Consider the following 11678-nt stretch of genomic DNA (forward strand, 5'->3'; position numbering starts at 1 on the left):
AAACATTATTCATTGTTTGTTTGGGTTTTTCCTGTGTGCAGGTCAAGAATTTACGCTCAGGTGTTTCTCGAGCTGCTGTGGTCTGTTTAGGGGATTTGTTCACCTACCTGAAAAAGAGCATGGATCAAGAACTAGATAATACAGTAAAAGTCCTTTTGCACAAAGCTGGTGAATCCAACACATTTATAAGGGAAGAGGTAGACAAAGCACTGAAGGCTATGGTTAATAATGTGACTCCAGCACGTGCACTTTGTTCTCTTATAAATGGAGGGCAAAGGTAATTCTTATAAAGACTTTATAAAGAAATAACTTGTGAATAGATTAAATTTATCAAATACAGTCTTTTTAAAAAAAAATCAAAATACAATAGGCAGAAATTTGAAAATACAGTAAGTCAGCTCTGCAAAACTTCTACCCAGGACAACGTTTGTTAGCATAAAAGTAAAATGTAGCCCTCCTGTTTCTTTCTGTACATTATGTAAAAAGTTGGCTGTTGATTTTGGAGCTTGGTATATTTTCTGGGCGTTTTGCAACACTTCAGTAATTTTATTCACAGTTAGTACAGTATTCTTAGGAAACTGCTATTTTGTTTTGCCTAGTAAAGCTCACATAGCATTCTCATTTCTCACTTGCTCTGCAATCGAATGCCTGTCTTTTTCAGTTTTCAGCACTGCTTTTTATTTAGAAAGATGATTTATAACATACAATTCTCTAGCTGCAACTGTCTTGGTTGATTTCCTGTTCTTCTCTAGACTTAGCTGGTTAATAGTCTTTTTGTCTGCATTTTAATTTCCTTTACAGGGGTGGTGGCCATTATTTTCTTGAGACCTCAAACATAACAAGTTTCCATTTCTGGTTGCATGGTTTGATTCTGACCTCTATCTCACCTCATCTGTAGTAGAAGTTACATTCCTTGCTTTCACTTTCCCTGTTAAGCGTGTTGTTCTTTTTCTTTTGTATCCTCATTCACTGTAACAGCAATACTTAATGAAGCCATTAGGCATTCCAGTATGTTAGATACATACCTACTTGTACTTACTGTCTCATTTATCTGTGATCACTTAGATGACATTTAATAGGCTACATTTCTCGTAGCCTATCCCTTCCATTACGTATTTCAGATGCTCCGTTATAAATCAATCCTTAGACTTTCTGCACGGCTGCAAACCATAAGAGTTAGTCTTGGTTCAAAATGTTTTGTTTCCTGTTTTGTTTCCTGGGAAGCTGGTTGTTGTGGAGTGTATTGATTCTGTCTCCTGAAAGCCAATGAGAACCATACTGCAATTACCTGAACTTTAAACTCAAAAGCAAATATCAGCCTTGGGATTAAAATTATTTATGAATCGCACCCGCACGTAGTTGTTTTTATGAATTTAAGAGCAGCAGACAGTAACTGCACATCGCTTTAATTCAGAAGCCATGTAAAGTGGTCTGTTTACGTACTCCCATCTTTTCTTCAGAAATCCTTGGCTGAGCAATACTCATGATCATAATTGGCTACATCTGATCTCTCCGTTTTCAGTGGCAGATTCAAACACACTGACCTATCCTTAAGATTCTTCTAGACCTATAAACAGTTGACCCCTCCAATTTGTGAACTCAGATACATTTTCAGATATCTAAGGCATGGAAATTATCTGAGCTGTGAGACTGAATACAGCATTTGAAGCAGGGATTAATTTCTTCACAGCTAAGAAGACTTCAGTCAAAGCAGTGTCTAAATCACAGGATACAGTATGTTTTTATGCATGACACATCAGTGGATGGCCTAAATAGCACTGCGAGTTAAAGTTTTTCTAGTATTGGCTTCAGGAAACTCTGGCCATATTAGCAACAAAGCCCATGCGGCACATACGGAGCTATCCTCTCTAGAGACCGTAACAATGAATACGAGAATTATCTTTCAAAGTGGAAATTTGGGAGAAAAATGACTTGTGTCTGCAGTATGAAGTGGAAAGGTTGTTTGACGCAACTGTGTAATTACACGAAGGGTATCTTTTCTGAATTTGAGTTATGCATTGAGTTGCTTATATTCACCACAACTTACGTATTCAAGTTAACAGTTACGGTTTTGCCTACAATTCATAAGACCTTTTAAAATTTACCTACTTCTGCTCAACACATTTCAAGCCTACTGTGATCATAAGTATTAACGCTTGCAACCCTGAGTAGACAGACATACTGATTGCTTCATCAGCTACAAAGTTGTTTTTGACTTTACCAAGATTAATTAAAAACGTTTTTGTTTGCCTTTGTGAGATACTGGACTGTAAACTCACCTCTATGAATAGATGCTTGATCCAAGAGCGTGATTCCAGGACTAGATCTGAAAGTGATTGTATTTCAGAAATTTTAAAATCATGTTTCTTATCTGTATGAATTGTGTTTAATTCTAAGGTCTTATGTGCATACAAAAAGATTTCCAACTATTTTGCCGGTCAGCGGGCATCCGTAGGGAGCGCGGGCTTATTTCCTTCCACGGAGTGAGGTCTTGAAGCCCCGCAGTCCTTGTTTTCCCATCGGTACACCCGGCAGGAGTTAGTCTGTTGCTGTTTCCCTTCTCCCAAGCTCCTGAGCCGTGTGGCTGCTGTACAGACATAACTGCAGGTGCCGAGCACGAGCCAAAGCTAGTCTTACACTAGGTAGCTCAGCAGCAGCTGGGAGGATGGCTACGTTAGCAGGGAGTTCAGCATGGGAGCAGCCACGCTACCGGATAGATTTTGCAGCCTGGACTGTGTTCTGAGCTGCCACATTTTGCAGTTTGAATAGACCCGGTTAGTTGTCTTTGCGCAAGCTGAAGCTGCTTTGAGCAGTGTAATCTAGTGGTAGCTTTACTTCCAGGGAGGCCATGGTAATCTATGGAACCAGAGAAAACGAAAATTGTGGTGAAATGGGAACATAGTCATTCAGGCAGAACGCTGGATGTTCATGTCAAACTGCAAAGCTGGGGAGCCACTGATGTGGTTTACCAAGTCAATTCTTTTCCTTAGCTCTCTCCTTTAAACGTGTTTTTCCCTATGGACGATGAGCCATACAAACGTCTCATTTACTGTGCAGTGAAAAGGTCCTCGAAGTAGGATTTTTAATCCAAAGATGAAAACAAAATTGGAAAAGTTTGAATTTGCAGAATTGTGTACTCTGAAAACGTGGGATCACCAGGTACAGCAGAATTTATATAAAACATTAGTTTGCTGCACGAGTTTGAAAATTGCTTCCAGCTTTTCTCTCACTTTCATCAGCACAGGTGTTTAACAGCCCCCGTTTTGTAGAAAATAGACTTCTGCAAGATTTTTAGAAGTCAATAGAATACTGCTTTATTTGATTTTAAATTGATATAAGATACGGATGATGTATTTCTGAGCATAGGAACTTGTTTTTCTTAAAGCTGATGGAAAGAACACGTAGTAACGTGCTTTCTAAAATATTTTACAATTATTTTAAGGAAAACTAGAAATTAAATTCTAAAAAGAAGAAAATTACTAGTTTTATTAATCCAAAAGGTGCAGTTAGTGGTTGAAATTGACTTTAAACAAAAAGGATATAATTTTTCATTTTTCATTCTGTGTTATTGTAGTTTGGGATTTTAAGTGAATGAAATGAAATTTAATTCAATGCATTATCCTTTTAAATAAAGTTATTTGTCTTTGCTCCACAATGTCTTTTCTATACAGCCAGAATAATTATCTGCATATCAGCAGTATACTATTTGTAGATTATGCTAAAGATGAAAAAAGAAAACTCTTATACCATATTTGGTAGAGCACTTAAATACTGCTGTTTAGCTCCTGTGATGAGTTTTTACTAAGCAGCTGTGTTTTCTTTAGCCATCTGCATTCAGCGGTGAGAAGATGCACAGCCCAGCACCTGTCGGACATTGTAGAACGTATGGGACCGGAGCGGATTCTGTCTGGAACCAAAGTTGTCGCTGATCGGATTTTCCCTGCAATAGCCAGGTTTGCACAGGATAGTTCACAACAAACAAGGTTAGTAAGGGTAATAGTTAAGGTAAGCACATTCCAGGTGGCTGAAACCTCTGCATAGCTCAGTGTGTTTTCCTCTGCAGTGACGGAGGATAGAATCACAGAATCATTTAGGTTGGAAAAGACCCTTTAACAGCCCCAGATCATCGAGTCCGACCATTAATCTAACACTGCCAAGACTGTTAAGAAAGCATGGGTGACAGGAATTACCTGAATTGCCTGCTGCAGCTGTGCCCACCCTGGCTGCTGGAAAAAGAGGGGCTCAGAGGACACGCTCTGCTGGGCACAGATGAGATATAAGGCCATGGAGGGAATGCTGGCACTGGGATCCACGCTGTCTGACTGACAAGGCTGGACCATCCTGTTTAAAGATGGCTGAAATGGAAGACTGTTCTCATTAATTTGCTTGGTTGTTGATTAAGCAGTGATTCTTGAACATAGTTTCTTTGTGGGAGGATGAAAAGGGTGTCTGGTTACACATATAGACAGCAATCTTCCTGCACTTTCATATTTTGGAATTACACACCTATAATTATCAATAGAGTTACAAAGCAAATCCGTGTTTACGGGTGTGTATGTCATGGTCTGTTGCCCTGCAGGTATTATGGTCGAAAGATGCTCTTCAGTATGATGACTCATCCTGATTTTGATAACACACTTGAAAAGTATGTGCCAACCAAGGATTTGCCTTACATTAAGGAATCTGTTAGCAATCTGCGTGAAAAGGTACATGGAAAAGCTCTTGTTTAACAGCAGAGAAACATAAACTTGTACTAGTGCTCATTAGGTGTAGACAATGAGCCTACAGGGAACGGGAGGAGTGTATTCAGAGCAAGACAAGTAATCAAGTGACTACAGCATGGCAAGGTACTGCTTATTAGCTGCCCTCTGCATGCCTTAACTCCTTGCAGATACACTGGATGAAATGTACTCTGCTACTATACTTTGCATGGCTGTCAGACTTGCTTTTACAGGGTCTCCAGAAGTGCAGAACTCTACCAGCCATGTTAATTAATGGTTGCACCTTTGTGCAGGGTTTGGGGGAGATGCCATTAGATACACCCTCAGCAAAAGGAAGACGTTCCCATACTAGTAGTGTTGGACATTCGAGGTCATCATCTACTTCCAGAGATGCTCTCAACATCACTGACAGGTAATGATCTTCAGTGTTTTACCCTGTTAGTAACTTGACCTCTAGCAGAATAGCCTCACCACAAGAAGAGGTTGTGAAAATTCAACATACCTGAAGGAAAAGGAAAAACTTGACATGTCCCAGATAAACTCTGTTAAATAGAGTAATTGGTAATATTAAAATGGCTGTGTGCATTTTGAAGTTAATTTGTCTATTGACTGCGTATGAAAATACACACGGTACACAAAACACTTGGAATTCACAGGAGATCCGTGTCACCATCAGTTCAAGATATTGCCCTTCAGACTCTACAGAAAAAAAAACATGCCTCGTGGTAGCCACAGTACAAATTATCTATTTGTGCACTTACCTGGACACTAAGTATTTAGTTAGATCCTAACTCGGGATGCTGAAGGTTTTAGATGATACTCTGTCCATTTTTAGTTTTCTGTTTTGTCTTCTAATAGGTCTTCCATTGAACTGAAAAAGAAGCCCCCACAAAATTTAAACCAAGCCAAAAAACTGCATCCAAGAATATAGAGTTCATAGGGGCTGTGACTGCCTCCAGGTTGAAGAAAGTGTGTCTATTCAGGAACAGATTTCTTTAACACACTCTCTACTATTCAAAATAATAACTAATTCCACATTTGATGGTAAAGTGTGCTTTGGCATGTAAAACTACATGTCTGCTTTCTTAGAAGAGGTGCTACTTACTGCATTATGCCAAAGACTCTCTTATCTTTGATTCAGGTACTTTTAGTGGCCTGTGATACACTAGCAGGACAGGAGATTTTGATGCTGCCTTTTGTTCTCTCAGAGCTGATAGGTTTGAATTTGAAAATGCAAGAAAGATGCTTATTCCATTCTCCATCAAAGACTTCTGTTCACGAGTTAGGAATGAGCTAGCGACTCTGTCTGGACTGCTCTGTGAATGTAGGATACTTATCTGGACAGAGAAGTGATTCCACAGATTTTGTAATTCTTTCCATGAGTATATAAGAAGATTAGATGCTACCGAAAATTTGTTTCAAAATATTCTATGAAGAGTTGTTCAATTTCCATCTTAGCATGGCATATTGCTTAGGTGCCACCTAGACTGGGATCAGTGTTTAAAGTACTTCGAGAATAAAGAATTAAACTACAGTAACTTTTTTTTTTGACCCATTGATGTGACGGAAGTTCACAACAGTTAGTGGTCCCAAACCCCGCTGCTCTGGCAGGGCAGGGCTCCTGCCTGGTTGAGGCTTATCTCTCGTGTGATAGGTGCATTTAGAGTGGAATGTATATTGAGATTTTAGGAACAACAATTACTATTAGGTGATTTTTTTTTAAATCACCATGTTTAAAGTCAAAGTCCTTCATCAGAAGATTTTCTGTTTACTGCTGATATTTGCACTTACATGGAAAAAAAAAGTCTGAGATTAAAGACTCCTGTTTCAGCTTGCTTATGTGTTCACTGAATAACTTCTTCCTTTCCAATAGAGAGACTACAGAAGTCCGTGAAGTCACAAGAAAAACAGCTCCTCGTAATTCACTAGAAAGTGAAGAATATGTTAAAGACATTATAGGTTTATTGAATGCAAAAGACTTCCGTGATCGAATAAATGGCATTAAGCAGCTGTTATCAGATACAGAGAACAATCAAGGCTTTGTTGTTGCAAACATTGTGAAGGTAACTGTATGAAAACATTTTATTTCAAAGGAATTTAAAGTTGTGTCACAAAGTTTTCTGATAAAAAACTTGGCTCCCCCTTTCAATAAGAATGTCTGATTAACAGGAAAACATTGAGGAATAGGTGAGGTATGCTCAAGGGGGAGATAAGTAAGCTACAAAGGTGGTAAAGGAAGTAAATAGGAGGAAGAAGCGGAAAGTTTTCACTTATAGATAGCACTCTGAACTATTTCTGGAATACTGCGTGCAGTTTTTCATGCCTCTGCTGAGTAAATATCAAAATATTGGAACAGGTTACAAAAAGAGCAGCAAGGATTAATCAAGATCTGAGGAACTGTCTCTGCAACACAGCTTCAAGTTCTGCCTGCTTTGTTTATCTAGGAGAAGGTGAGGAAAGGTCTTTATTATGATAAACTTAAAGTAAGTATCCTTTCTAATAGGAAAGGAGGTTCTTTAGGAGAAAAATACAATGATGAGGTCCAACAAGTTGTAACCTAAAGATAGATACAATGAAAGGAAAACCAAAATTGTCTTCTAACAGTGCAGTGTCTCTTTGCTGTGGAACTATGAAATACTTCTGTGAAACTTCGCAGTATCTTAACTGTGAATGTTTTTGAAATCTTTAAAACATTCTTTTTGCTAAATAGAGCTATGTCTTGCTAAAAATACTTGTTTGCAGAACGTATTAGTCATACTGAAAGTTACAGATGGCTAGTTTACCTCCCTTACATTGTATAGGAATGATTCAAATTCAGATGAGATGAGATACAATTGAATAATACACAGTATAAAAATATCAAACATTGCTTTACTTGCTAAAAAAAACATATCTCAGGTATTTGCATATCAGAGCCGTCTTTTGCTAAGGTGGGCAACTAAAGTGTTACAATAAGCAGGAAACGTAATATCCACCTGAAACATTAATTGTTAATTCCGATGAATGCTGTTTGGATACTTTTTCAGATCTTCGATGCTTTCAAGTCTCGCTTACATGACTCAAACAGTAAAGTCAATCAGGTTGCTTTGGAGACAATGCACAAGATGATTCCATTGCTGAAAGACAATTTATCACCTGTGATCAACATGTTAATTCCTGCCATGGTAGACAACAACCTGAACTCCAAAAATCCAGGGATTTATGCAGCTGCCACAAACGTTATTCAGGCTCTGTGTCAACACTTAGGTAGGTAATTTACTCTCTCTTAATTTGCAAGATTTTTAATTGTATTAATTAAATTCGAAATTTAAAGAGTTACTCTTTCCAATAGTTTCCATCCAATCGTTACATTGTGTAACGAATCATTGGTTTTATTCTCACGCTTTTTAAACCATACAAATCATCTTAGTATTTTGCTAGTCCACTAAAGAAATACAGCTAGCTGGACTTGTCATAAGTGTGTAGGTGGGTTTGTTATTTTTCCATAGCAGGTGTGTTTTGCTGTGAGGGTGACTGAGTGCTGGCACAGGTTGCCCAGGGAGGCTGTGGAGTCTCCATCCTTGGAGATACTCAAAAGCCGTCTGGACATGGTCCTGGGCAACCGGCTGCAGTGGCCCTTCTTGAGCAGGGGGGTTGGACCAGATGATCTCCAGAGGTCCCCTCCCACCTCAACCATTCTGCGTGATTCTGTGTTTCATTATCCAGAAGCTTGTCACACTGCTGAATCTCTTAAACAACTAGAACTAGAATTCTCGCTGGTTTGGGTATGCCACAACTATTTTCCTTCCTCAACTATTTTAGCTTTGGAGCAGAATCTTAGTATTTTCAGTAAATGAATATGCTATGTTCTACCAGATTCTAGGAGTTAGGGCTTGTTAAGAGTATTTTTTTGTGCTTTTATGCCATTAAGTACATCACTGTGTTTTTTGAAGTTAATATATCATAAGAAATGTTCTTATTTACATTTTTCCATATTGTGTTTATTTCCAGACCGTTTTAATTTTATGTTTAAGAATTTCAATGTGTTTTGTTCTTTGCATTTAGACAACTATTTGCTCCTCCAGCCATTCTGCACAAAAGCCCAGTTTCTGAATGGAAAAGCAAAACAAGACATGACAGAAAAGCTTGCTGGTAGAGTGATGTTTTACTTTATGTGTTTGTTTGTTTGTGTACCATCCTAATTAGGCAAGTTCATTGTAGGATGGTGGTGGCTGTATATCTTCCCTTCTGTCACAGTTGCCAACGATGCAGCAGTTGTCAAATTTCACCCACTTCTAATGCAAATTGAAGCTATTGCTGACAAAACAAAAGATTATTATGTAGTCAGATATGCCCCTGGAAGACGTATAAATACCTTAAGCTCATAATAATTTTAATACGGAATCAGAGAGAATGAGTTTTGTTTTGTAATGAGGTTCCTTCTGTCAGTAACTGAGTGGGATGTACTGAGACTTGGGTCCCCACATGCCTACCTCTGCCCGGCCACATCTGTTCCTGCGCGGGGCCAGGGGCGCGGGGCTGGCTGAGGAGCGGAGGCTTGCCTGCTTCGCTTGCCTGCTTCGCTTGCCTGCTTCGCTTGCCTGCTTCGCTTGCCTGCCTGCTTCGCTTGCCTGCTTCGCTTGCCTGCTTCACGTCATGTTCCCTCTCACAGTGCTCGCTCCCTCCTGCTCTTGCCAGGAAGAAATGAAAGGAACGAGTGACTGCTTTTTCTGAGGTTTCCCAGCACAGAAAAGACACTGTTCTCTAAGGCTGGCTCCCACTAACTCCTGAATTTTACTTCTGTACCTTTTTCCTTTTCACAGTGGGTCTTGTTCTCATTTTAAGGCTCTTGCAAAGACGTATTGGCATTCAGTTGTAAAGGAGAGAAGCTGGCAAGCTGAGCTGCAGTCACCACAAAGATGGCAGACTGCATAATGCTCTTCTTCCTAAACTGGTGTCAGAAGTTTAAAGACAAACTGCTTAAAAATTGAAGACAAATTTTAATTAGAATTTATATGCATATTTTAATATTGGGGATTATTACTAGCAGAAGTGCTGCATTTTCCTTTGATGTTTTAAGTGAACAAGAGATGTCTTTATGGGAAATATGCTTGAACCAAACAGACATTATTTGGCTTACTTTCAGAGTAGTTCTGGGTGTAGTAGCTATGAAATTGAACTAAATAACATAATGGACAGTCTGTTCTTGAAATACTCCAAAATTTATGCTTTCTGAATGTGTTAGTTACCAACTTTTAAACAGTTCATCTTTTGCTGGGATTTTCTGGAGTAGTTTGTATTATGTATCAGAAGAGTCCGTTCTAGCAAAAAGGCAAACATTTGCAGATGAAATACTTAATTCATGATGTAATTGCCTAAATAGGGAAAATGCTTCATCTTGTATATATTTATAGTATAAGGCTACTTTGTTCCTTAAACTCAAATACCTACTGCATATTTCTGAGATAGAGGGGAAATCATAAAATATCGAATGTTACACAGTGCACTGTGAGAAATAAAGGTCCTTATGATAACCCAAACTAAAAAAAATTTAAAAAAACATTGTTTCTTTTATTTGTTTTACTTTAATGGAAAATTGTAATTATCAGCAGTACCAGTGCTGCTGTGTAAACTCCTGAGAGATGACAAAAGGGGTGTTTTTAGGGAAAGCTGGTATCTTTTATTGGGGTGCTGATGCTGTTGCAACAACAGACAAGCCCTTGTGCATAGCAAGCATTCCTTCATTAGTTGCTTTGAGAAAATGGTTTGACATTAAGTGCTTTTAAACTCCTCTCAAAGCAGGGGATCACTTCTGAATTGTATTTTAAAAATAGTCTTCGAACACTGGATGACCTGTTGTCTTTCTTGCAGATCTTGTTACAGAGTTATACCCACGGAAGCCTTACGCTGTGGAGCAAAAGGTTCTAGTTGTCCTTTGGCACCTCCTGGGAAATATGACGAACAGCGGCTCTTTGCCTGGCGCCGGAGGAAACATCCGGGCGGCCACAGCGAAATTATCGAAAGCACTTTTTGCACAAATGGGTGAAAGTCTGTTAACTCACGCAGCATCTCAGCCACCGCACATCAAGAAGAGTTTAGAAGAATTTCTGGAGATAGCAACCTAAAATAACGATCTCTGCACGTGCGTGAAAACTCAATCAGCCGACTGACCCGGACGGACGGACAACTGTTTACATGGAGAGGCGTGGGCCCATCCCCGCCGTGCCGGTTCGCAGTGCCTGCCCTTCCCGTGCCCACGGCCGCTGCTGGGAGCGCCTGCGGGGCGCGGGGCTGGGCTGGGGCCGGCTCCCCCGCTGCCGCCAGCACGGCCCAGGGAGCGCCCGGTGACGGGGGAAAGTCCCTCCTGCTCGTCGGCACGTTTCTGTAGAAGATACAGCACAGCACCCTGTTGGTAGTAGTGGATGTCAGATTGCTAATGAATAAATACACTTATCACACAGTCATGTTTTGACTTGTTTTAGCACTCAGCTTTACATTGATAAGTGGAAGAAAATCCTGGAGATAACGATGCAGTACAACAGGGTTTTGTGCGGTATTTGTGACAAATATGTATTTTTTTAATCCACTTCCACAGTTGTGCAGTATTAGCTTGCTGAGGCTGCTGTTACGGTCCTGTAACGTTTGCTTGGTGGCTGGGCATGCTCACCTGCACGGGAATGTACAACTCCGGCAGCTCACAGCGAAGCACGGCGACCCGCTCTGCGGGAAACCAGCCCTTCCCCTTCCCCTGGCAATGCCTGTAAAGCGGCGGCCGTTGGCCGCGGCACCCGCGCCCCCCCTCCGCCCCGTCCCCCCCGCTGCCGGTACTGTACGCGTTTTACACGGGAACCTGACGCGAATAAACGGTTTATTTCTGTAACGCTGCGGCCGCCGCCTCCATGCCTGAGGGGGGGGAAGGCGGGAGAGAACGTCGCCGTTTGGCGGGAGGGGAAGCGGCCAGGCGCATGCGCGGCGGCG

The 11678-nt window shown here is 40.4% G+C and overlaps 1 protein-coding gene across 4 annotated transcripts in view; it reads left to right on the top strand.

The window, feature by feature from the left end:
• TOGARAM1 (TOG array regulator of axonemal microtubules 1) overlaps positions 1-11580 on the top strand; it is a 44553-nt gene extending 32973 nt beyond the window's left edge. Inside the window, exons 15-23 of one of the 4 annotated variants that reach the window (XR_012673742.1) lie at positions 42-277; positions 3825-3983; positions 4580-4706; positions 5015-5133; positions 6595-6784; positions 7078-7171; positions 7748-7967; positions 8766-8852; positions 10572-11580. Coding sequence is in view for 1 of the 4 variants with exons in the window: in XM_075150658.1 (XP_075006759.1) it covers positions 42-277; positions 3825-3983; positions 4580-4706; positions 5015-5133; positions 6595-6784; positions 7748-7967; positions 8766-8852; positions 10572-10825 (1392 nt within the window). In the remaining 3 variants the exon portion in view is untranslated. Of the gene's footprint in view, positions 1-41; positions 278-3824; positions 3984-4579; positions 4707-5014; positions 5134-5579; positions 5766-6594; positions 6785-7077; positions 7172-7747; positions 7968-8765; positions 8853-10571 lie in introns of those variants that run through there. The other 3 variants (XM_075150658.1, XR_012673744.1, XR_012673743.1) reach the window with 3 other exon arrangements.
• Positions 11581-11678: the final 98 nt, after the last annotated feature.

This window comes from Calonectris borealis, chromosome 5 (genome assembly GCF_964195595.1).
Source record: "Calonectris borealis chromosome 5, bCalBor7.hap1.2, whole genome shotgun sequence".
Lineage (NCBI taxonomy): Eukaryota > Metazoa > Chordata > Aves > Procellariiformes > Procellariidae > Calonectris > Calonectris borealis.